The 25332-nt window shown below is 48.4% G+C and overlaps 1 protein-coding gene across 2 annotated transcripts; it reads left to right on the top strand.

Annotated features, from left to right (window-relative positions):
* Window positions 1-20405: 20405 nt before the first annotated feature.
* LOC130357979 (uncharacterized) lies at window positions 20406-23451 on the top strand. Of its 2 annotated transcripts, XM_056560773.1 has the most exons (5): window positions 20406-20518; window positions 21036-21253; window positions 21490-21912; window positions 22314-22446; window positions 22797-23451. In XM_056560773.1, the coding sequence occupies exons 3-5, from the start codon at window positions 21593-21595 to the stop codon at window positions 22890-22892; spliced, it is 549 nt and encodes a 182-aa protein (XP_056416748.1). In that variant the 5' UTR covers window positions 20406-20518; window positions 21036-21253; window positions 21490-21592; the 3' UTR covers window positions 22893-23451. The 2 variants fall into 2 exon arrangements, with proteins under 2 accessions (XP_056416748.1, XP_056416747.1); XM_056560772.1 differs by lacking the exons at window positions 20406-20518; window positions 21036-21253; window positions 22797-23451 and having other exon boundaries at window positions 21329-21912; window positions 22314-22367.
* The last annotated feature ends 1881 nt before the right edge of the window (window positions 23452-25332 follow it).

Below are 25332 nucleotides of genomic sequence, written 5' to 3'. Positions count from 1 at the left end.
AGAGGGGGGGTGCTCTGTATATACCTATGGGAAAGGGAGGGAGAGGGGGGGTGCTCTGTATATACCTATGGGAAAGGGAGGGAGAGGGGGGTGCTCTGTATATACCTATGGGAAAGGGAGGGAGGGGGGGTGCTCTGTATATACCTATGGGAAAGGGAGGGAGAGGGGGGTGCTCTGCATATACCTATGGGAAAGGGAGGGAGGGGGGGTGCTCTGTATATACCTATGGGAAAGGGAGGGAGAGAGGGGGGGTGCTCTGATTATACCTATGGGAAAGGGAGGGAGAGGGGGGGGTGCTCTGTATATACCTATGGGAAAGGGAGGGAGAGGGGGGGTGCTCTGTATATACCTATGGGAAAGGGAGGGAGAGGGGGGTGTTCTGTATATACCTATGGGAAAGGGAGGGAGAGGGGGGGTGCTCTGTATATACCTATGGGAAAGGGAGGGAGAGGGGGGGTGTAGCTCTGCATATACCTATGGGAAAGGGAGGGAGAGGGTGGGTGTAGCTCTGCATATACCTATGGGAAAGGGAGGGAGAGGGGGGTGTAGCTCTGCATATACCTATGGGAAAGGGAGGGAGAGGGGGTGATCTGCATATACCTATGAGAAAGGGAGGGAGAGAGAGGGGGTGCTCTGTATATACCTATGGGAAAGGGAGGGAGGGAGGGGGGGCTCTGTATATACCTATGGGAAAGAGAGGGAGGGGGGGTGCTCTGCATATACCTATGGGAAAGAGAGGGAGGGGGGGTGCTCTGCATATACCTATGGGAAAGGGAGGGAGAGGGGGGTGCTCTGCATATACCTATGGGAAAGAGAGGGGGTGTAGCTCTGCATATACCTATGGGGAAGGGGGGGGGTGTAGCTCTGAATATACCTATGGGAAAAAGGGGGGTGTAACTCTGCATATACCTATGGGAAAGAGGGGGGGTGTAGCGTAGCTCTGCATATACCTATGGGAAAGAGAGGGGGTGTAACTCTGCATATACCTATGGGAAAGGGAGGGAGAGAGGGGGAGTGCTCTGTATATACCTATGGGAAAGGGAGGGAGAGGGGGGTGCTCTGCATATACCTATGGGAAAGGGAGGGAGAGAGGGGGGGTGCTCTGTATATATGTATGGGAAAGGGAGGGAGAGGGAGGGTGCTCTGTATATACCTATGGGAAAGGGAGGGATAGGGGGGGGGGTGATCTGCATATACCTATGGGGAAGGGAGGGAGAGGGGGGGGTGTAGCTCTGCATATACCTATGGGAAAGGGAGGGAGAGGGGGTGTAGCTCTGCATATACCTATGGGAAAGGGAGGAAGAGGGGGGGTGCTCTGCATATACCTATGGGAAAGGGGGGAGAGGGGGGGTAACCCTGCATATACCTATGGGGAAAAGGGGGGGTGTAGCTCTGCATATACCTATGGGAAAGAGGGGGGGTGTAGCTCTGCATATACCTATGGGGAAGAGGGGGGGGGTGTAGCTCTGAATATACCTATGGAAAAGAGGGGGGTGTAACTCTGCATATACCTATGGGAAAGAGGGGGGTGTAGCGCAGCTCTGCATATACCTATGGGAAAGAGAGGGGGTGTAACTCTGCATATACCTATGGGAAAGAGGGGGGGGTGTAACTCTGCATATACCTATGAGAAAGAGGGGGTTACCTGGCTACCTATATACCTGCCCTTTTACTGTGCAGGACACCAAGGAGGGCATTATTACAGTTTGTGGGCCTATAGATGGGCAGATTGTGTGTAGGAGGGGAGGGCACTAAAAAATGCAGAGTCTGACATGTTTTTCCTGCAGATGTTAAGAGATCCACATGGCGGTCTTATCCGGACGGAGAAGAAAAGGAAAGAGGATACCTCTGATCAGAAAAGACGTAATTGTGAGTCCCAAAATGTAACTGTAATCGCTTATATGGTGTACACATCCTGTGTATAGCTGATATCTACCGCCATATGGTCCTGTATATAATCACTTATATTGTATACAGATTCTATATAGTATACTGGTCTGTGTATAGTGGTTTTATTCAGTACAGTATGGCGGCATTATTCAGTTATTGTGTGGTGGTATATATTTACTCCTTGTATACCAGTATTATTGGTCATTGAAATTTACCTACTTTAAAGTGTTTCTTACATACAGTATTTATCGGCATATAACACACACTTTTAAAACTTAAATTTAAGGCAAAAAGCCTGCCTGCGAGTTATACGCCGATAAGTCTTCTGGTCACTGATTTAAAGTGGCCGCAGCCGCATCTGCTTGTTAAGTATTAACAGCACGGCCGCGGTCACTTTAAATCAGTCACCAGTGGCGTCTCCTCCCCGCTCTGTGACTTGTTTTCTCCCACACTATCCACAGGTACTGGTGTGGTGGATAGTGTGGGAGACGCTGATTAAAATGAGCCCTACCTTGTCCGGATCTGCCCTACCTTTTAATCAGCATCTCCCGCACTATCCTCTGCCGGCTTCTCTGTGCGGCATCACTGACATCACTTTTCATTTCCTGTAGTCGCCGCTGAAAAGTGACATCCCTCATGCCGCACAGAGAAGCCGGTAGAGGACGTAACTCATCTGCTTCACTGACCCCGCAGCCAGCAAGACAGCCGAAGCGCAGACAAGTAAGGAAAGGGGAAGACTGGTCTTCAACCTGCGGACCTCCAGATGTTGCAAAACTACAACTCCCAGCATGCCCGGACAGCAGTTGGCTGTCCGGGCATGCTTGGAGTTGTAGTTTTGCAACATCTGGAGGTCCGCAGGTTGAAGACCACTGGATGCCATAGGAGGAATATGATGGGGGGGGGGGGGGTGATGAGACGGGGAAATGATAAGGGGGGGAATGATGGGGGGATGATAAGACGGGGAAATGATGAGGGGGGGGGAATGATGGGGGATGAGACAGGGGGAAATGATGAGGGGGGGATGATGAGGGGGGAATGATGAGGGACATAATGAGACAGGGTGGGGACATGATGAGAAAGGGTGGGGGGATGATGAGGGGGGAATGATGAGGGACATGATGAGACAGGGTGGGAGGATGATGAGGGGGAATGATTGGGGACATGATGAGACAGGGTGGGGGGATGATGAGGGGGGAATGATGAGGGACATGATGAGACAGGTTGGGGGGATGATGAGATAGGGTGGGGGGATGATGAGGGGGGAATGATGGGGACATGATGAGAACGGGTGGGGGATGATGAGACAGGGTGGGGGGATGATGAGGGGGGAATGATGCGGGACATGATGAGACAGGGTGGGGGACGATGAGACAGGATGGGGGGGATGATGAGGGGGGAATGATGGGGACATGATGAGACAGGGTGGGGGATGATGAGACAGGGTAGGGGGATGATGAGGGGGGAATGATGCGAGACATGATGAGACGGGGGGAAATGATGGTGGGGGAGGTACTAAATGCTTAATGTCTGTATGGCTAGTGGTGGTCTATGACAGGGGGAAATGATGAGACAAGGGGGGATGATGAGACATGGGGGGTGGCGATGAGAGGGGTAAATGTGGCAAAGGGACTGATAAAAGGGAAGGAATGATGTGGCACTGGAGGGGACGGGACCAAACAGGTGCAGAAGAAAATGAAGTTGGGGGGATGATGTGGCACTTAGTCCAAGTCATTTATTATACATTTTATTTTTTTTACTTAAATCTCCATGTTAAAATGGGGGTGCGTGTTATATGCCAGTGCGTGTTATACACCGATAAATACGGTATATAAATTAAAATTTATTGTGTGTGGGATTTGGGTGGAATAGGAGCGTGGCAGAAGATTGACGAGCTGCAGAGCCTAGCAGGGGCCCTTGCCTTTTTTTTGGTCCGGGGGCCCCGAGTGTTGTCAGTCCGCCCCTGGGGGGAGAGGGCGTAATTAAGGGGGGGGGGGTGCTTGTGTGTGTGTGTGTGTGTGGGGGGGGGGGGGGTGCCAAACAAAGGGTCCGCCCCGGGTGCCAAATGCTCTAGGTATGCCCCTGCGTAGCAGAAGTTCAGTAGGCAGGCGGCAGAGAAGCAAGGTCAAGGTCACAAGAGCAGGAGATCTGGTACACGGCAGGGCAATACAAAGGAACGCTTTCTCTAGGGCACAAGGCAACAAAGATCCGGCAGAGAACTGAGGAGGGTGGAGGAATTTATCAACAAGACACAGATGGTTACACTAATGAGCGCACTGGCCCTTTAAATCTTAAAGCTCCGGCGCGCGCACGCCCTAAGGGACGGGGACACGTGCGCCGGAGCAGAGAGGTGGAAGCAGAGGCAGGGGAAACACCCGGAGAGTGACAGACTGGGGCTCGCATGCGGTGCGTCCCGCAGTGCGAGTCCCAGCCCCGTCGGCAGCAGAAGGTAAGGGGACCATGCACTCACGGCCAGCGTGTGAGGCTGGAGCGCATAGCGTAACAGCAACATTAATAAAAGTGCAGTAGTTAACACCAAATCCAACTGAAACATAGTAATTCAAAGGATAGTACAAAATAACCATCTGATCTGGTAGCAGATACACAAAAAGGCTGACAGATCTTGTCTGTCATTCATACCTGTTGGCCCCATAGCATTTAGCCGTATGATCCAGAACACCTCCCTGCGTAGCAAGAAGGTGTGTTTATCTGTGCAAACAGGTACGCTCTCAATACTCTTTAATCCGGCAAACATGAGCCCCCTGCTCCCACCGCCATGACATTCAGTCATATGAGTGATGAAGCAAGGGGACCCCTTGCCTGTCCGGAGAGAATAGAGATGCTCCCTTACACGTGTACATAATTGTCGTTTAGTTTTACCTACATAGTATCTTCTACAAGGGCATATTAGACAGTAGTGTTGAGTGGCATAGGCCATATTCGAATTCGCGAATATTCGTCATATATTCGCTAAATTCGCATATTCATAATATGCGGAAATTTGCACGCCAGTCTCACATAGTAGTATTAGAGCCTCCTTTACACCACACAAGCTGGAAGCAGAGAGGGGTGATCACTGTGATGTGTACTGTGAAAAAAAAACAAAAAACGAATATTCGTTATTACGAATATATAGTGCTATATTCGCGAATATTCGTGAATTTGCGAATATGCGATATTCGCAAATAAAATTTGCATTGCGAATATTCGTGAGCAACACTAATAGACAGTACACAATGTAAGTTGACTTACAGGTGATCAATTGGTTGACAAAATGTTAACACCCCCAACTATAAAATTTCTTTAAGACAAGTTAAATTGGCAAAATTTGCAATTCTTGCAAGGGAAATTTCCCTTTGGTGTGACTTTCTTCAACCAATGATCATCTCCATCCTAACACTTTTTGTTATGTTTTTTAATTACATCTCCAATTGTGGTGGATTTTCTAAATGTTACAATCGGCTTTTCTTTTGCTTCCTCACTCAATTCTTCATCATTTTCAAAATAATACCAGTTGTCAATAATACTCTTTTTTATTATTTGATTGATGGGTGAGTTAGCAAAGGAAAATACAATGCGTTTGTTATTTTTCTGGTGCTTTTTCTTTTTCTTTGGGATTAGTAGATCTTCTCTGTCTCTCATTTCTGTTTTTTTTATTTATTTTTAACAAGGCCTTTGCAAAATGAAATAAGAAATCTGATTGGTTGCTATGGGCAACTGGGCAACTGGGCAACTTACCCAATGTTTCCAGTCTCACTCAAATGCCTCCAGCCCCCCTCCCCCTCCCCGAAACACACACAATGCCTCCTGCATTACCCCACACAGTGACAGAGGGGTGTACATGGGAGACAGGGGCGTACATGGGTGACAGAGGGGCATGCAGGGGGTGACAGAGGGGTGAAAGAAGGGTGGGGGTGCACTACCTGAAGCTGAGTAGGCCTCTGCCAGCGCTGTCCTTGCTCCTTCCCTCCATCCACATCATTCTGCTGAGAGACCAGGGAGAATCCAGAGTCCAGAGCTGTTCCACAGGAGAGGGAGGATACATGAGAATTGGACTACAGCATCACCCGTCCCGGCACTTTACACGGACTTCCCTCCCACCTGGCCTGCACGCCTGTGACTCACAGGTGTGCAGGTCTGGGCAGAAAAATCAAAAATTATTAGCGCCATATTTCCCACCAGAGTGTCCTGGCACCCTGGTTGGGAATCAAAGCCTCAGTGTAATGTGTGCTGGACTCCCCTTGCGCTCAACAGCATACCTGAGGCGATCGCCTCACTCGACTCATCAGAGCTACAGCCCTGATTACAGAACACACAAGTGCAAAAAACAGGGAGGCAGTTTAAGTTGTAGAAATTTCTGCAACAGTCCATTCCATAAACTTGAGTGAGGGGAACTCTGAGGACAATGCGCTCCAGTACGCTTAAAACAGTATTTGTCTATAACACAAAAGAGTACACCACTTCGATGGATGTATGTGGTATGCACTTATGAGGGGAGGACAATGCGCTCCAGTATGCTTAAAACAGTATTTGTGTGCAACACCAGCTGATGTGTACTTTTGGCTGATCTTTTACAGTCTCTAGGCCCTTAAGACTTTAACAGGAACAAAATAATACACCACTTAGATGTATGTATGTGGTAAGCACTTATGAGGGGAGGACAATGCGCTCCAGTACGCTTAAAAAAGTATTTGTGCACAACACCAGCCGGTGTGTACTTTTGCCTGGCCTTTCGCAGTATCTAGGCCCTTAAAGAGTACCTGTCATCAACAAAAACTTTTAATATGTGGTTCATAATCATTAATGAAGAGATATTGTAATATATCTTAATTAAAAAATATTAATATTTATACCAGATTTTTCATTTTATACTTTTGGCCACTAGGGGTCACTCTTCTATGCCTGGTCTGCAAGCAGCATCCTATGCTTTTCATAGTAAGTGTACAGCTTTTAGGACTAATGCTGAAGGGCTCTAGTCCTTCCACCGGAAGTTCAGTACTGTGAGCTACTGTTACGCCGAGCGCTCCGGGTCCCCGCTCCTCCCCGGAGCGCTCGCTTCACTCTCGCTACCGCAGCGCTCCGGGCAGCTCCACTGACCCGGTGCGCTGCGATACCGTCTCCAGCCGGGATGCGATTCGCGATGCGGGTGGCGCCCGCTCGCGATGCGCATCCCGGCTCCCGTACCTGACTCGCTCTCCGTCTGTCCTGTCCCGCCGCGCGCGGCCCCGCTCCCTAGGGCGCGCGCGCGCCGGGTCTCTGCGATTTAAAGGGCCACTGCGCCGCTGATTGGCGCAGTGGTTCCAATTAGTGTGTTCACCTGTGCACTCCCTATTTATACCTCACTTCCCCTTCACTCCCTCGCCGGATCTTGTTGCCATTGTGCCAGTGAAAGCGTTTCTTTGTGTGTTCCTAGCCTGTGTTCCAGACCTCCTGCCGTTGCCCCTGACTACGATCCTTGCTGCCTGCCCCGACCTTCAGCTACGTCCGACCTTGCTTCTGTCTACTCCCTTGTACCGCGCCTATCTTCAGCAGCCAGAGAGGTTGAGCCGTTGCTAGTGGATACGACCTGGTCACTACCGCCGCAGCAAGACCATCCCGCTTTGCGGCGGGCTCTGGTGAAAACCAGTAGTGACTTAGAACCGGTCCACTAGCACGGTCCACGCCAATCCCTCTCTGGCACAGAGGATCCACCTCCTGCCAGCCGGCATCGTGACAGTAGATCCGGCCATGGATCCCGCTGAAGTACCTCTGCCAGATGTCGCTGACCTCACTACGGTGGTCGCCCAGCACTCACAACAGATAGCGCAACAAGGCCACGAGCTGTCTCAACTGACCGTGATGCTACAGCAGCTACTACCACAGCTTCAGCAATCATCTCCTCCGCCAGCTCCTGCACCTCCTCCGCAGCGAGTGGCCGCCTCAGGCCTACGATTATCCTTGCCGGATAAATTTGATGGGGACTCTAAGTTTTGCCGTGGCTTTCTTTCACAATGTTCCCTGCACCTGGAGATGATGTCGGACCAGTTTCCTACTGAAAGGTCTAAGGTGGCTTTCGTAGTCAGCCTTCTGTCTGGAAAAGCTCTGTCATGGGCCACACCGCTCTGGGACCGCAATGACCCTGTCACTGCCTCTGTACACTCCTTCTTCTCGGAATTTCGTAGTGTCTTTGAGGAACCTGCCCGAGCCTCTTCTGCTGAGACTGCCCTGTTGAACCTGGTCCAGGGTAATTCTTCCGTTGGCGAGTACGCTGTACAATTCGGTACTCTTGCTTCAGAACTATCCTGGAATAATGAGGCCCTCTGTGCGACCTTTAAAAAAGGCCTATCCAGCAACATTAAAGATGTTCTGGCCGCACGAGAAATCCCTGCTAATCTACATGAACTCATTCACCTTGCCACTCGCATTGACATGCGTTTTTCCGAAAGGCGTCAGGAGCTCCGCCAGGATATGGACTTTGTTCGCACGAGGCGTTTTTTCTCCCCGGCTCCTCTCTCCTCTGGTCCTCTGCAATCCGTTCCTGGGCCTCCCGCCGTGGAGGCTATGCAAGTTGACCGGTCTCGCCTGACACCTCAAGAGAGGACACGACGCCGCATGGAGAATCTCTGCCTGTACTGTGCCAGTACCGAACACTTCCTGAAGGATTGTCCTATCCGTCCTCCCCGCCTGGAAAGACGTACGCTGACTCCGCACAAAGGTGAAACAGTCCTTGAAGTCAACTCCGCTTCTCCACGTCTTACTGTGCCTGTGCGGATATCTGCCTCTACCTTCTCCTTCTCCACTAAGGCCTTCTTGGACTCCGGATCTGCAGGAAACTTTATTTTGGCCTCTCTCATCAACAGGTTCAACATCCCAGTGACCAGTCTCGCCAGACCTCTCTACATCAATTGCGTTAACAATGAAAGATTGGACTGTGCCGTGCGTTACCGCACGGAACCCCTCCTAATGTGCATTGGACCTCACCACGAAAAAATTGAGTTTTTGGTCCTCTCCAATTGCACTTCCGAAATTCTCCTTGGACTACCCTGGCTTCGACACCATTCCCCAACCCTGGATTGGTCCACTGGGGAGATCAAGAGTTGGGGTCCCTCTTGTTCCAAGGACTGCCTTAAACCGGTTCCCAGTACTCCTTGCCGTGACCCTGTGGTTCCCCCTGTAACCGGTCTCCCTAAGGCCTATATGGACTTTGCGGATGTTTTTTGCAAAAAACAAGCTGAGACTTTACCTCCTCATAGGCCTTATGACTGTCCTATTGACCTCCTCCGGGGACTACTCCACCCCGGGGCAGAATTTATCCTCTCTCTGTCCCAGAGACTCTTGCTATGTCTGAGTATATCCAGGAAAATTTAAAGAAGGGCTTTATCCGCAAATCCTCCTCTCCTGCCGGAGCCGGATTTTTCTTTGTGTCCAAAAAAGATGGCTCCCTACGTCCTTGCATTGACTACCGCGGTCTTAATAAAATCACTGTAAAAAACCGCTACCCCCTACCTCTCATCTCTGAACTCTTTGATCGTCTCCAAGGTGCCCACATCTTTACCAAATTGGACTTAAGAGGTGCCTATAATCTCATCCGCATCAGAGAGGGGGATGAATGGAAAACGGCATTTAACACTAGAGATGGACACTTTGAGTATCTGGTCATGCCCTTTGGCCTGTGCAACGCCCCTGCTGTCTTCCAAGACTTTGTTAATGAAATTTTTCGTGATCTCTTATATTCCTGTGTTGTTGTATATCTGGACGATATCCTGATTTTTTCTGCCAACTTAGAAGAACACCGCCAGCATGTCCGCATGGTTCTTCAGAGACTTCGTGACAATCAACTTTATGCCAAAATGGAGAAATGTCAGTTTGAATGTCAATCTCTTCCTTTCCTAGGATACTTGGTCTCTGGCCAGGGACTACAAATGGATCCAGACAAACTCTCTGCCGTCTTAGATTGGCCACGCCCCTCCGGACTCCGTGCTATCCAACGTTTTTTGGGGTTCGCCAATTATTACAGACAATTTATTCCACATTTTTCCACCATTGTGGCTCCTATTGTGGCTTTAACCAAAAAGAATGCCAAACCTAAATCATGGCCTCCTCAAGCGGAAGACGCCTTTAAACAGCTCAAGTCTGCCTTTTCTTCGGCTCCCGTGCTCTCCAGACCTGACCCATCTAAACCCTTCCTATTGGAGGTTGATGCCTCCTCTGTAGGAGCTGGAGCGGTCCTTCTACAAAAAAATTCTTCCGGGCATGCTGTTACTTGTGGTTTTTTTTCTAGGACCTTCTCTCCGGCTGAGAGGAACTACTCCATCGGGGACCGAGAGCTTCTAGCCATTAAACTAGCACTTGAGGAATGGAGGCATCTGTTGGAGGGATCAAGATTTCCCGTTATTATTTACACCGATCACAAGAACCTCTCCTATCTCCAGTCTGCCCAACGGCTGAATCCTCGCCAGGCCAGGTGGTCTCTGTTCTTTGCCCGATTTAATTTTGAAATTCACTTTCGGCCTGCCGATAAGAACATTAGGGCCGATGCTCTCTCTCGTTCCTCGGATGCCTCGGAAGTAGAGCTCTCTCCGCAACACATCATTCCCCCTGACTGCCTGATCTCCACTTCTCCAGCCTCCATCAGGCAAACTCCTCCAGGGAAGACCTTCGTTTCTCCACGCCAACGCCTCGGAATCCTCAAATGGGGTCACTCCTCCCATCTCGCAGGTCATGCGGGCATCAAAAAATCCTTGCAACTCATCTCTCGTTTCTATTGGTGGCCGACTCTGGAGACGGATGTTGTGGATTTTGTACGTGCCTGCACTGTCTGTGCCTGGGATAAGACTCCTCGCCAGAAGCCCGCTGGTCTTCTTCATCCTCTGCCTGTCCCCGAACAGCCTTGGTCTCTGATTGGTATGGACTTTATTACAGACTTACCCCCATCCCGTGGCAACACTGTTGTTTGGGTGGTCGTTGATCGATTCTCCAAGATGGCACATTTCATCCCTCTTCCTGGTCTTCCTTCGGCGCCTCAGTTGGCAAAACAATTTTTTGTACACATTTTTCGTCTTCACGGGTTGCCCACGCAGATCGTCTCGGATAGAGGCGTCCAATTCGTGTCAAAATTCTGGAGGGCTCTCTGTTAACAACTCAAGATTAAATTAAACTTTTCCTCTGCATATCACCCTCAATCCAATGGGCAAGTGTAAAGAATTAACCAGGTCCTGGGTGATTATTTATGCCATTTTGTTTCCTCCCGCCAGGATGACTGGGCAGATCTTCTACCATGGGCCGAATTCTCGTATAACTTCAGAGTCTCTGAATCTTCCTCCAAATCCCCATTTTTTGTGGTGTACGGCCGTCACCCTCTTCCCCCCCTCCCTACTCCCTTGCCTTCTGGTTTGCCCGCTGTAGATGAAGTGACTCGTGATCTTTCCACCATATGGAAAGAGACCCAAAATTCTCTTTTACAGGCTTCATCTCGCATGAAAAAGTTTGCCGATAAGAAAAGAAGAGCTTCCCCCATTTTTGCTCCCGGAGACAAGGTATGGCTCTCCGCTAAATATGTCCGCTTTCGTGTCCCCAGTTACAAACTGGGTCCACGCTATCTTGGTCCTTTCAAAGTCTTGTGCCAAATTAATCCTGTCTCTTACAAACTTCTTCTTCCTCCTTCTCTCCGTATTCCTAATGCCTTTCATGTCTCTCTTCTTAAACCACTCATCATCAACCGTTTCTCTCCCAAGTTAGTTTCTCCCACTCCTGTCTCCGGTTCTTCTGACGTCTTCTCAGTGAAAGAGATACTGGCCTCCAAGACGGTCAGAGGAAAAAGGTTCTTTTTGGTGGATTGGGAGGGCTGTGGACCTGAAGAGAGATCCTGGGAACCTGAGGACAACATCCTAGACAAAAGTCTGCTCCTCAGGTTCCCAGGCTCTAAGAAGAGGGGGAGACCCAAGGGGGGGGGGGGGTACTGTTACGCTGAGCGCTCCGGGTCCCCGCTCCTCCCCGGAGCGCTCGCTTCACTCTCGCTACCGCAGCGCTCCGGGCAGCTCCACTGACCCGGTGCGCTGCGATACCGTCTCCAGCCGGGATGCGATTCGCGATGCGGGTGGCGCCCGCTCGCGATGCGCATCCCGGCTCCCGTACCTGACTCGCTCTCCGTCTGTCCTGTCCCGGCGCGCGCGGCCCCGCTCCCTAGGGCGCGCGCGCGCCGGGTCTCTGCGATTTAAAGGGCCACTGCGCCGCTGATTGGCGCAGTGGTTCCAATTAGTGTGTTCACCTGTGCACTCCCTATTTATACCTCACTTCCCCTTCACTCCCTCGCCGGATCTTGTTGCCATTGTGCCAGTGAAAGCGTTTCTTTGTGTGTTCCTAGCCTGTGTTCCAGACCTCCTGCCGTTGCCCCTGACTACGATCCTTGCTGCCTGCCCCGACCTTCAGCTACGTCCGACCTTGCTTCTGTCTACTCCCTTGTACCGCGCCTATCTTCAGCAGCCAGAGAGGTTGAGCCGTTGCTAGTGGATACGACCTGGTCACTACCGCCGCAGCAAGACCATCCCGCTTTGCGGCGGGCTCTGGTGAAAACCAGTAGTGACTTAGAACCGGTCCACTAGCACGGTCCACGCCAATCCCTCTCTGGCACAGAGGATCCACCTCCTGCCAGCCGGCATCGTGACAGCTACAAGCCTACACATGCCTCTCATATAACAGCCAGTCACCTCCCCCTCCCCCCTGCTCTGTGTTCTCCCTGCCCCTCACCACACGTTATCTTATACATTGTATCATCTCACTGCACTCCCTGCTCTGTGCCCCCCCTGACATTCATCTTAATCACTGCCTCTGTAATTGCTCCCTCAGCCCCTGGTTCTCAGCATTGACTTTTTAGTGCAGAGAGACACAGGAGAGAGAGAGAGAGAGACAGGCTGCCGTCCCTTCCCTGTACTTAGTCTGTATGCACATTGCAGAGCAGTGTTTCCCAACCAGGGTGCCTCCAGCTGTTGCAAAACTACAACTCCCAGCATGTCTGGACAGCTGTTGGCTGTCTGGGCATGCTGGGAGTTGTAGTTTTGCAACAGCTGGAGGTGCCCTGGTTGGGAAACACTGCTGCAGAGGGAGAGCAGCATACAGGAAGACTGGCAGAAGCAGAGTCCCAGCCAAGCTTCATGTGACATCATACCTGCTGGGACCCGCCTCCTTCCACCCCTCAGAAAGACAGTGTTCGTGAGCTAATGAAGAGGGATAAAAAAAGGTATTTCCACAGCGTTTTAAACCTCAATAAACACAGGGATAGGCTTAGTTAGAGAAGGGGACAGATGGGAAGGGGGATCAGGGAAAGTTTAGATGATGACAGGTACTCTTTAAGACTTTAACAGGAACAAAATAGTACACCATTTAGATGTGCGTATGTGGTATGTGTTACGCCGAGCGCTCCGGGACCCCGCTCCTCCCCGGAGCGCTCGCCACATCCTCGCTACTGCAGCGCCCCGGTCAGATCCACTGACCGGGTGCGCTGCGATACCGCCTCCAGCCGGGATGCGATTCGCGATGCGGGTGGTGCCCGCTCGCGATGCGCACCCCGGCTCCCGTACCTGACTCGCTCTCCGTCGGTCCTGTCCCGGCGCGCGCGGCCCCGCTCCCTAGGGCGCGCGCGCCGGGTCTCTGCGATTTAAAGGGCCACTGCGCCACTTATTGGCGCAGTTGTTCTAATTAGTGTGTTCACCTGTGCTCTCCCTATGTATACCTCACTTCCCCTGCACTCCCTGGCCGGATCTTGTTGCCATTGTGCCAGTGAAAGCGTTTCCTTGTGTGTTCCTAGCCTGTGTTCCAGACCTCCTGCCGTTGCCCCTGACTACGATCCTTGCTGCCTGCCCCGACCTTCTGCTACGTCCGACCTTGCTCTTGTCTACTCCCTTGTACCGCGCCTATCTTCAGCAGTCAGAGAGGTTGAGCCGTTGCTAGTGGATACGACCTGGTTACTACCGCCGCTGCAAGACCATCCCGCTTTGCGGCGGGCTCTGGTGAATACCAGTAGTAACTTAGAACCGGTCCACTAGCACGGTCCACGCCAATCCCTCTCTGGCACAGAGGATCCACCTCCTGCCAGCCGAATCGTGACAGTAGATCCGGCCATGGATCCCGCTGAAGTTCCACTGCCAGTTGTCGCCGACCTCACCACGGTGGTCGCCCAGCAGTCGCAACAGATAGCGCAACAAGGCCACCAGCTGTCTCAACTGACCGTGATGCTACAGCAGCTACTACCACAGCTTCAACAATCATCTCCTCCACCTGCTCCTGCACCTCCTCCGCAGCGAGTGGCCGCTTCCGGCCTACGACTATCCTTGCCGGATAAATTTGATGGGGACTCTAAGTTTTGCCGTGGCTTTCTTTCACAATGTTCCCTGCACTTGGAGATGATGTCGGACCAGTTTCCTACTGAAAGGTCTAAGGTGGCTTTCGTAGTCAGCCTTCTGTCTGGGAAAGCTCTGTCATGGGCCACACCGCTCTGGGACCGCAATGACCCCGTCACTGCCTCTGTACACTCCTTCTTCTCGGAAATTCGAAGTGTCTTTGAGGAACCTGCCTGAGCCTCTTCTGCTGAGACTGCCCTGCTGAACCTGGTCCAGGGTAATTCTTCCGTTGGCGAGTACGCCATACAATTCCGTACTCTTGCTTCCGAATTATCCTGGAATAATGAGGCCCTCTGCGCGACCTTTAAAAAAGGCCTATCCAGCAACATTAAAGATGTTCTGGCCGCACGAGAAATTCCTGCTAACCTGCATGAACTCATTCATCTAGCCACTCGCATTGACATGCGTTTTTCCGAAAGGCGTCAGGAGCTCCGCCAGGATATGGACTTTGTTCGCACGAGGCGTTTTTTCTCCCCGGCTCCTCTCTCCTCTGGTCCTCTGCAATCCGTTCCTGTGCCTTCCGCCGTGGAGGCTATGCAAGTTGACCGGTCTCGCTTGACACCTCAAGAGAGGACACAACGCCGCATGGAGAATCTTTGCCTGTACTGTGCCGGTACCGAACACTTCCTGAAGGATTGTCCTATCCGTCCTCCCCGCCTGGAAAGACGTACGCTGACTCCGCACAAAGGTGAGACAGTTCTTGATGTCAACTCTGCTTCTCCACGCCTTACTGTGCCTGTGCGGATATCTGCCTCTACCTTCTCCTTCTCTACCATGGCCTTCTTGGATTCCGGATCTGCAGGAAATTTTATTTTGGCCTCTCTCATCAACAGGTTCAACATCCCGGTGACCAGTCTCGCCAGACCCCTCTACATCAATTGTGTTAACAATGAAAGATTGGACTGTACCGTACGTTACCGCACGGAGCCCCTCCTAATGTGCATCGGACCTCATCACTAAAAAATTGAGTTTTTGGTCCTCTCCAATTGCACTTCCGAAATTCTCCTTGGAATACCGTGGCTTCAACGCCATTCCCCAACCCTTGATTGGTCCACAGGAGAGATCAAGAGCTGGGGTACTTCTTGTTTCAAGGACTGTCTTAAACCGGTTCCCAGTACTCCCTGCCGTGACCCTGTGGTTCCCCCTGTAACCGGTCTCCCTAAGGCTTATATGGACTATGCTGACGTATTTTGCAAAAAACAAGCTGAGACTTTACCTCCTCACAGGCCTTATGACTGTCCTATTGACCTCCTCCCGGGTCTACTCCACCCCGGGGCAGAATTTATCCTCTGTCCGCCCCAGAGACTCTTGCTATGTCTGAATACATCCAGGAAAATTTAAAAAAGGGGTTTATCCGCAAATCCTCCTCTCCTGCCGGAGCTGGATTTTTCTTTGTGTCCAAAAAAGATCGCTCCCTACGTCCTTGCATTGATTACCGCGGACTTAATAAAATCACGGTAAAGAACCGCTACCCCCTACCTCTTATCTCAGAACTCTTTGATCGCCTTCAAGGTGCCCACATCTTTACCAAACTGGACTTAAGAGGTGCTTATAATCTCATCCGCATCAGGGAGGGGGACGAATGGAAAACTGCATTTAACACTAGAGATGGACACTTTGAGTATCTGGTCATGCCCTTTGGCCTGTGCAACGCCCCTGCCGTCTTCCAAGACTTTGTTAATGAAATTTTTCGTGATCTCTTATATTCCTGTGTTGTTGTGTATCTGGACGATATTCTGATTTTTTCTGCCAACTTAGAGGAACACCGCCAGCATGTCCGCATGGTTCTTCAGAGACTTCGAGACAATCAACTTTATGCCAAAATGGAGAAATGTCTGTTTGAATGTCAATCTCTTCCTTTCCTAGGATACTTGGTTTCTGGCCAGGGACTACAAATGGACCCAGATAAACTCTCTGCCGTCTTAGATTGGCCACGCCCCTCCGGACTCCGTGCTATCCAACGTTTTTTGGGGTTCGCCAATTATTACAGACAATTTATTCCTAATTTTTCCACTATTGTGGCTCCTATCGTGGCTTTAACCAAGAAGAATGCCAATCCTAAGTCCTGGTCTCCTCAAGCGGAAGACGCATTTAAACGGCTCAAGTCTGCCTTTTCTTCTGCTCCCGTGCTCTCCAGACCTGACCCATCTAAACCCTTCCTATTGGAGGTTGATGCCTCCTCAGTGGGAGCTGGAGCGGTCCATCTACAAAAAAATTCTTCCGGGCATGCTGTTACTTGTGGTTTTTTTCTAGGACCTTCTCTCCGGCGGAGAGGAACTACTCCATCGGGGATCGAGAACTACTGGCCATTAAATTGGCACTTGAGGAATGGAGGCATCTGCTGGAGGGATCAAAATTTGCAGTTATCATTTACACCGACCACAAGAATCTCTCCTATCTCCAGTCTGCCCAACGGCTGAATCCTCGCCAGGCCAGGTGGTCTTTGTTCTTTGCCCGTTTTAACTTTGAAATTCATTTTCGCCCTGCCGACAAGAACATTAGGGCCGATGCTCTCTCTCGTTCCTCGGATGCTTTGGAAGTAGAGGTCTCTCCGCAACACATCATTCCTCCTGACTGTCTGATCTCCACTTCTCCAGCCTCCATCAGGCAAACTCCTCCAGGGAAGACCTTCGTTTCTCCACGCCAACGTCTCGGGATTCTCAAATGGGGTCACTCCTCCCACCTCGCTGGCCATGCGGGCATCAAAAAGTCTTTGCAACTCATCTCTCGCTTCTATTGGTGGCCGACTCTGGAGACGGATGTTGTTGATTTTGTGCGGGCCTGTACTGTCTGTGCCCGGGATAAGACTCCTCGCCAGAAGCCTGCTGGTCTCCTTCATCCTCTGCCTGTCCCCGAACAGCCTTGGTCTCTGATTGGTATGGACTTTATTACAGACTTACCCCCATCCCGTGGCAACACTGTTGTTTTTTTTTTTTGCAATATATTTTTATTCAACATTTTCAGAATAACACAAAAACATATCAGAAATATCACGATCCCCATCTGGGAAAATAACGGACCGCGATCCAACATACAATACAATAACTGTCTTAAAAATGACAAATACTGAGGTGCTGTAGTGAAGTGATGCAGGATTCCCTCTCTCCCCAAGGATTCAATAAGCTTAATCCTTACAGTCTAAACTGAATCAGGAAGCTGTAATGCCCCCAGCGTCCCTTTCAATGATTCCGTAAGGTACCATGTGGTGTGTCTAAAAGGATATACAATGTCGGCTACCTCCCGGGGATTATAGTGTGTAACAATGAACGGTGTCCACTTTTCGAAGAAACGTGCCGTGCCAGAGTTGCAATGGCGTTCAGCATCCAATCTGTCTACCCCTAAAAAGAACTTCAATTGAGTTATCAATAATTGCAGGTCCGGTACCCGGTCCTCCAACCACCGGAGAAACAAGCATCGGAGAGCAACCAGCAAGACCACATGTATTATTTTAGGGATCCTCTGGATCCCCGTCCGATCCTCCTCCGGAGGACGAAGCTGGTGAAATATAAGGGTCTGAACCTTAAAAGGAAGACTTACCCGCCAGTGGTCTCTGATGTAGGAGCAGATCGAGCGCCAGTAGCCAGCCGAGTGAGCACAGTCCCAGATCCCGTGAAAAAGATTTGTCATAGGTGTAAGACATTTGGGGCAGTGTGTTATACGCTCAGGGAAACAAGGCGACGGTGGGATATTAAAGCCGTACAAGGCTGCGTGGGAAACTTTAAAATAGGTCTCCCTCCATCGTTCATTGATAACCTGTTTACAAACCGCTTCCCATCCCGTAAGTATAGTCTCATGAATGTCTGGGTCCCCAGTCCATCTCTCCCATGTGGTAAACAGGCGTTTTGGGTCGAATTTTAAAAGTCTCCCCCGTAAAGCTAGGTATAATTGGGAAATGGAAGTCTTCCTCGGACCATCCCCTACTATGTCATCAAAAGAGTGGACAGGGGCTTCCACTGTCAGGTTCCTAAGTCGGGTCGAACAAAAGGAGTATAATTGATTTGCATAGATCAATTGAGTTTGGGGTAAAGAGAATTTTGTTACCATCTCTGCAGGTGAAAGCCATGACCTTCGATCCTCGTCCCACAAATCACTAGCCCTCAAAACCCCCTCCCTCTCCCAAAGAGCAAGCCAGGTAGATGAAGTCCCTTGAGAGAATTCAGGGTGTCCTCTGAGTGGCATTCGCTTGGACAACAAGTGCGATAGGCCAAAAGTCTTACGGAGTTCCTTCCATGTAATAATGGTATCCCTAAGGACCTGCGAGCTCTTGACCTGCGGGGGTAGCTTAGTGTAGGAAGTATGTAGTAGGGCTGTCAATGACCACGGTGCCGCCAGCTCTCGCTCAATCAATAGGTTAGAGAAGTATGATGAATCATGCAACCAATCCATCACATTGCGGAACAAGCATACCAAGTTGTAACCCCTCACATTGGGAAGGTTGACCCCCCCTTCCATCCTACACAGCATCAACTTTTTAAGCGCAATTCTGGGTCTCTTCCCATGCCATATGAATTTAGTGAATGCTGCGTTGAGTGTCCTGACATCTACGTGCTTCAGCAATATTGGGAGTGTCTGCAGAGGGTAAAGTAGCCTGGGAAAACTTATCATCTTCACCAGATGACAACGTCCCATAAAGGACAGCGGAAGGTCTTTCCACCGTGCCAACTCGTCCACTATCTTCTTAATCACCGTTGGGGTACTGGTGTTGTGTAGGTAGGTACACTGTCTATGTCTTCCAGCCTGTGCTCTGTGAGTGGGGAAGTTCTCTGGGAATGCTTATCCACTGTGCTTTAATTGCACATCTTTACTTTCCTTTCCCCTTTCTCCTGACCACTCGCTGGAGGCTATATATGCAGTGACCTTCTTTTCTAGGTTAGGTTTGCTTTGTGGTGCAATTCTTTATAGGACTGTGATGTATAACTTATAATTATTGTTATACTGGTGGCTCTACTGTATAGTTAAGAATAACTATGTCATATTTTGCACCTCTGTAGCCATACTAACCAATAATATATTACCTGCCTTATCAACTCCTTTTTTGTCTGGCTATACTGTCCCTTTTAATTGCTTTTACTAAATGATGTTCTCAATAAAGTTTTCTATTTGTGTATAAAATTGGTGTTCCAGTGTGTATATAGGATTTATTTTTAGTCATCAACACACTCGACTTTAAATATACTGGTATTATTTTGCCCTTTCTTTGGATTTACTATTGATTTCCTGTATCTTTACAGAAGGTTTGTCCATCATGGACTTTCGGGCTAAGGAAGCTTCTTGGTTGGAGCAGGCTAATCTTTTATTCTCTGGGACAGCGATAGCCAGTAATGATCCGGATCAGTGCAATATTAGAGAACTGAAACAATCTCTAAGGAATCTATCACACCGACAGATGAAGACCTGGTGGAACCGGGCCTCTTTGGAGAACTATCTACATAAACATCTAATACCTCGAGGATTACGAGTACAGATTTTTCCCTCTTTTGGCCTTGACCAAGAAGTCTATGTTAAGAAGTGGGAAGAGGCATGCAATACTTGCTCCAGGACACTCATGATGATCATCATGGAACATAATACACAGGTACTCATGGAGCTAGGTATACAAATTGAGAAGACAGAGACAGATATTGCTGCCATCCTGCCAAATAATGACTACCCATCATTCAAGCAAGACTTGGAGGAATCCCAAACTATCTGGGAAAAACAAATTAAGGCTACAAAATCAAAAAAATTCTTAAGAGACTCTAATGATTTCTCTAATAACAAGGTGTATAAGTGGAAACGGGGCCCAGTGGAGAGACGACAAAGATCACCTTCAGTCTCATCATCCGTTTCCACAGGAGTGGAATCTGTGGCGTCATCCAGGTCCTCTGCGAGAAATGCACAATATGACGGGAGACGACGCAACTACCGCAACAAAGCAAACACAAGAAATGAAAGGCAGGAGAGAGTCAACACCAGGAGCAACGACACTAACCGTAAGGTAATTAACCTGTCTAAACATACCTTAACTCCCGAACAGGAACAGGTCCTAAGCTTAGGTTTAACTTTCTCACCAGCTGCCTCTTTTGATTGCTTCACAGCGGTAAAAGATCTACAATTATTCGCACGGAAATTAATTTTTAAGAAACTGTTTCATCCCTCCCCTATACAAGCACCTTTATCTTCAGCTCAGGCACCAGCATCTCCCAATACGACTGCAGAAACTGAGGCACTACAAGCTCTTCAAGATCTCCTAGAAGAACAGGATACATCAAATACGGGTAAGTTCCCTAAACATGTTCTTACGTCTTCCACTAATTTCCCTCAACTGACAATATGCCCTAGTGTGGATATTTTTGTCAGGCTGGTAACCGCTGAGCTTGAAAAAATTCCCAACAACCGTAAAGGCGACAATCTGACACCCGCACAAAGAAGGGCATTAATGGAGCTGGGTCAAATGGACGACATTGTAATCAAACCCTCGGACAAAGGGGGCAATGTCGTCCTATGGCCTAGATCCATGTATGAACGTGAGGCACAGAGGCAGCTGAGAGATTCTCTTTGTTATAAACGCCTGACATTTAATCCCATGCAAAAATTTACAGAGGAATTGTCGAATATATTGAGTTATGCATTTGAGAGCAACCTCATTACGAAAAAACAACTAGAGAGCTTACTGCCAGAGAACCCTACCACTGCGACATTATATCTTTTACCCAAAATACACAAGCAGTTGGAAAATCCACCTGGGCGTCCAATTGTCTCTGGCAATAATTCTCTTTGTGAACCCATTTGCAGATATGTGGACCACTTTCTAAAACCCCTTGTTGAGTCTCTACCATCTCATGTCAAGGATACCACAGATATCCTAAAAAGAATGGACGATGTTCAATTGGACAACGAAACCCTTCTGGTCACCTGTGATGTGGAAGCTCTGTATACATCAATCAGACACACGGATGGATTGGCGGCAACCCAATTTTACCTAATGATGTCGGATTTAGACCCAGAACTGAGTGAGTTCATTTTACAACTTCTTCAGTTCGCATTAATGCATAACTTCTTTTTGTTCAAGGATGTGGTCTTCCTACAGCTCCAGGGAACGGCGATGGGGGCGGCCTGTGCGCCCTCATACGCCAACCTTTTCCTGGGGCTGTGGGAGAGGACCATATTCATGACTGAACCCGCCCCTCATATTGAAAAAGTTCTACAGTGGGGCCGCTATATAGATGACATTCTCTTTGTCTGGCAGGGCACGGCAGAAGAGTTGTCCACGTTTATGACATATCTGAATACTAATGAACTAAACATAAAATTGACCTATAAATGGGGGAGGTCGAAAATGGAGTTCCTGGATGTATTGTTTGATGTTGACCAAGATGGTTATATCTCAACAGATGTGTATCGCAAAAAAACCTCTACCAATACTCTTCTTCACGCTTCCTCTTCTCACCCCCATGCACTTGTCTCCAATATCCCGACAGGTCAGTTCCTGCGAATCCGACGGATTTGTTCCACGGATGAACACTTTGAAAAACAGGCTAATGATCTATCTCTACGCTTTCAGGAACGGGGATATCAAGAAAGGGATATCACCAGAGGCTATGCACGAGCTAAGGATACACCACGAGGCAATCTGCTTACCCAGTCCAAAAGGAAAAAGGGAAATGACCAGGTAAGATACATATCTACTTACAACACCAGGTGGCGTCAATTACAAAGAGCCCTATGTAAACACTGGTCAATCTTACAAATGGACCCGATACTGTCTCAATATATATCACATAAGCCTTCAATCACTTACCGGAGATCAAGGAGCCTCAGAGATATGCTGGTCCACAGCCATCATAGAGGACAACCAGTGCGGCGATTGTTTGGGTCAAAAGGACCAAAATGGGGCTGCAAACCCTGTGGGGGGTGTGTAGCCTGTCCAAATGTAGAAACCACTAATGAATTTTGGAATTCGAGTACAGACAAGAGATATGTGATTACACACCCTATTACTTGTATTACCACAGGAGTGATCTACTACGCCACCTGTCCTTGTAACATGATTTATGTTGGACTTACCTGCAGAGAATTCCGTCGGAGAATACGGGAACATGTCCTAGGAATTGAAGCAGCCAAGGAGGAAATAGATCTACAGAAGCTAAAAACCATACCCCGCCACTTTCGTCAGTACCATGATTGCAACAGCACCCTCTTCAAGGTGAGAGGCATTGATAGAGTGGTACCTGGACCGAGGGGGGGGAATTGGAGAAAGACTTTGGCACAGAAGGAAACTATGTGGATCTATAAATTGAGAACCACTACTCCTTTTGGCCTCAATGAATATAACAGTTTTGCCCCATATCTGTGATTTTTTGTGATAGTATAATCTTCTACTATCCTTTTTATCAACACTAGTTATTGCTATCTGATCCTCTTTTAGTTTTGTGGTCCTAATTATTTTTAAAAATTTTAAGAATTTTCCCTACCTTTTTTAATTTTTTCTAATTTTTTCTGGTTTCTTTTTCCTTTTCATTATATATACATATACATTTTTTTCACATTTTATAGGGTTTCAAAATTGGTCCCGTATCCAAAAGAGTCTGGAAATTTGAAGAGAGCATTGATGACCATCAGCAGCAAAGCACTTGTCACTTTATTGAGTAGAGCCACCAGTAATCGGGTACTATAGGAATTATTGTTATACATAGTATTGTTGAATAAAATTATTGATATATATTCCTCTGTCTTTGGAGGTGTTGATTAACAGTCGTTTTGTCTGATACACTTCGACATATATACATACAGCCACTAATTATCTAATTTTTATACATAATAAATGTTTATATTGTTCATACACCTTTAGTACACGATAGGCTATGGGGTACATCACTTCTCCCATTTAACACCACTAACACCTAAGTTCGCACATATACTATTTGTATTTACTATATAAACTACTTTTATATATGTCAATCATTCACTATACACCTTAATAAATCACATATCTTCACTTATACACACTTATCACTTAAACCCCCTTTTTTTCGCTTCTATTAGCGAAGAATTCAGTCAGCAACATAGCAACATTAGGTTCATTATCTTGTATGTGTCACCTTTTTTGCACTGTTTTTTTCACTTTTTTCACATTTTCCTTTGCATGTCTCACTTATATTCACTTGCACTTTTGTGGCACTTTTCACTATTTTATTATAATTAATGAAAAACATGAAAAGTATATTTTTTTTTTTTCAAAAAATATTTTTCCCCTGCAATGGGGATTGAACCCCCTATGGGGTTGGTGTGTGTACATGCCTGACCGCTGCACTGCCTCCACTCTATGAGCAGCCTTGATATATCTTGTAGTCTGACACATGCATACATACACGGTGCGCTCCCTCCCGAGCTTTGTCCTCTGTATTTTCTCATTCTCTTTTTCTCTATTTTTTGTTTTTAATGGCGCCTCTCTTCTCCATCTTCCACTACCTGATTATTTCAGGCACGATATGCCTTGATATCCGCTCGTGTCTTTTCGGATCCTAATACCTTTATTCTTGGTGCGCACCGCGCATGCGCGGGTTATTCCCTCTGTCTCGCGGGATGACGATGGTGGACGCACCTTGTCATCGCGCACGCGCGATGCGCACCAAGATGGCGCCAGATACCGGGACCATGTCACCGATCCAGGTGAACTATATTGTAATTATTTACCTATAGATCCCTATTGGCTGGTATGTTGTATATATACCCCCACAAACTAGACTAGGTCATACTCCCTGAGGAAGCCAAACGGCGAAACGACGTTGGGGTACTGGTGTTGTGTAGGTAGGTACACTGTCTATGTCTTCCAGCCTGTGCTCTGTGAGTGGGGAAGTTCTCTGGGAATGCTTATCCACTGTGCTTTAATTGCACATCTTTACTTTCCTTTCCCCTTTCTCCTGACCACTCGCTGGAGGCTATATATGCAGTGACCTTCTTTTCTAGGTTAGGTTTGCTTTGTGGTGCAATTCTTTATAGGACTGTGATGTATAACTTATAATTATTGTTATACTGGTGGCTCTACTGTATAGTTAAGAATAACTATGTCATATTTTGCACCTCTGTAGCCATACTAACCAATAATATATTACCTGCCTTATCAACTCCTTTTTTGTCTGGCTATACGGTCCCTTTTAATTGCTTTTACTAAATGATGTTCTCAATAAAGTTTTCTATTTGTGTATAAAATTGGTGTTCCAGTGTGTATATAGGATTTATTTTTAGTCATCAACACACTCGACTTTAAATATACTGGTATTATTTTGCCCTTTCTTTGGATTTACATCTCTCCCATGTGGTAAACAGGCGTTTTGGGTCGAATTTTAAAAGTCTCCCCCGTAAAGCTAGGTATAATTGGGAAATGGAAGTCTTCCTCGGACCATCCCCTACTATGTCATCAAAAGAGTGGACAGGGGCTTCCACTGTCAGGTTCCTAAGTCGGGTCGAACAAAAGGAGTATAATTGATTTGCATAGATCAATTGAGTTTGGGGTAAAGAGAATTTTGTTACCATCTCTGCAGGTGAAAGCCATGACCTTCGATCCTCGTCCCACAAATCACTAGCCCTCAAAACCCCCTCCCTCTCCCAAAGAGCAAGCCAGGTAGATGAAGTCCCTTGAGAGAATTCAGGGTGTCCTCTGAGTGGCATTCGCTTGGACAACAAGTGCGATAGGCCAAAAGTCTTACGGAGTTCCTTCCATGTAATAATGGTATCCCTAAGGACCTGCGAGCTCTTGACCTGCGGGGGTAGCTTAGTGTAGGAAGTATGTAGTAGGGCTGTCAATGACCACGGTGCCGCCAGCTCTCGCTCAATCAATAGGTTAGAGAAGTATGATGAATCATGCAACCAATCCATCACATTGCGGAACAAGCATACCAAGTTGTAACCCCTCACATTGGGAAGGTTGACCCCCCCTTCCATCCTACACAGCATCAACTTTTTAAGCGCAATTCTGGGTCTCTTCCCATGCCATATGAATTTAGTGAATGCTGCGTTGAGTGTCCTGACATCTACGTGCTTCAGCAATATTGGGAGTGTCTGCAGAGGGTAAAGTAGCCTGGGAAAACTT

The sequence above is a fragment of the Hyla sarda genome, chromosome 2, assembly GCF_029499605.1.
Source record: "Hyla sarda isolate aHylSar1 chromosome 2, aHylSar1.hap1, whole genome shotgun sequence".
Lineage (NCBI taxonomy): Eukaryota > Metazoa > Chordata > Amphibia > Anura > Hylidae > Hyla > Hyla sarda.
This window is presented reverse-complemented; position numbering and strand designations above follow the sequence as displayed.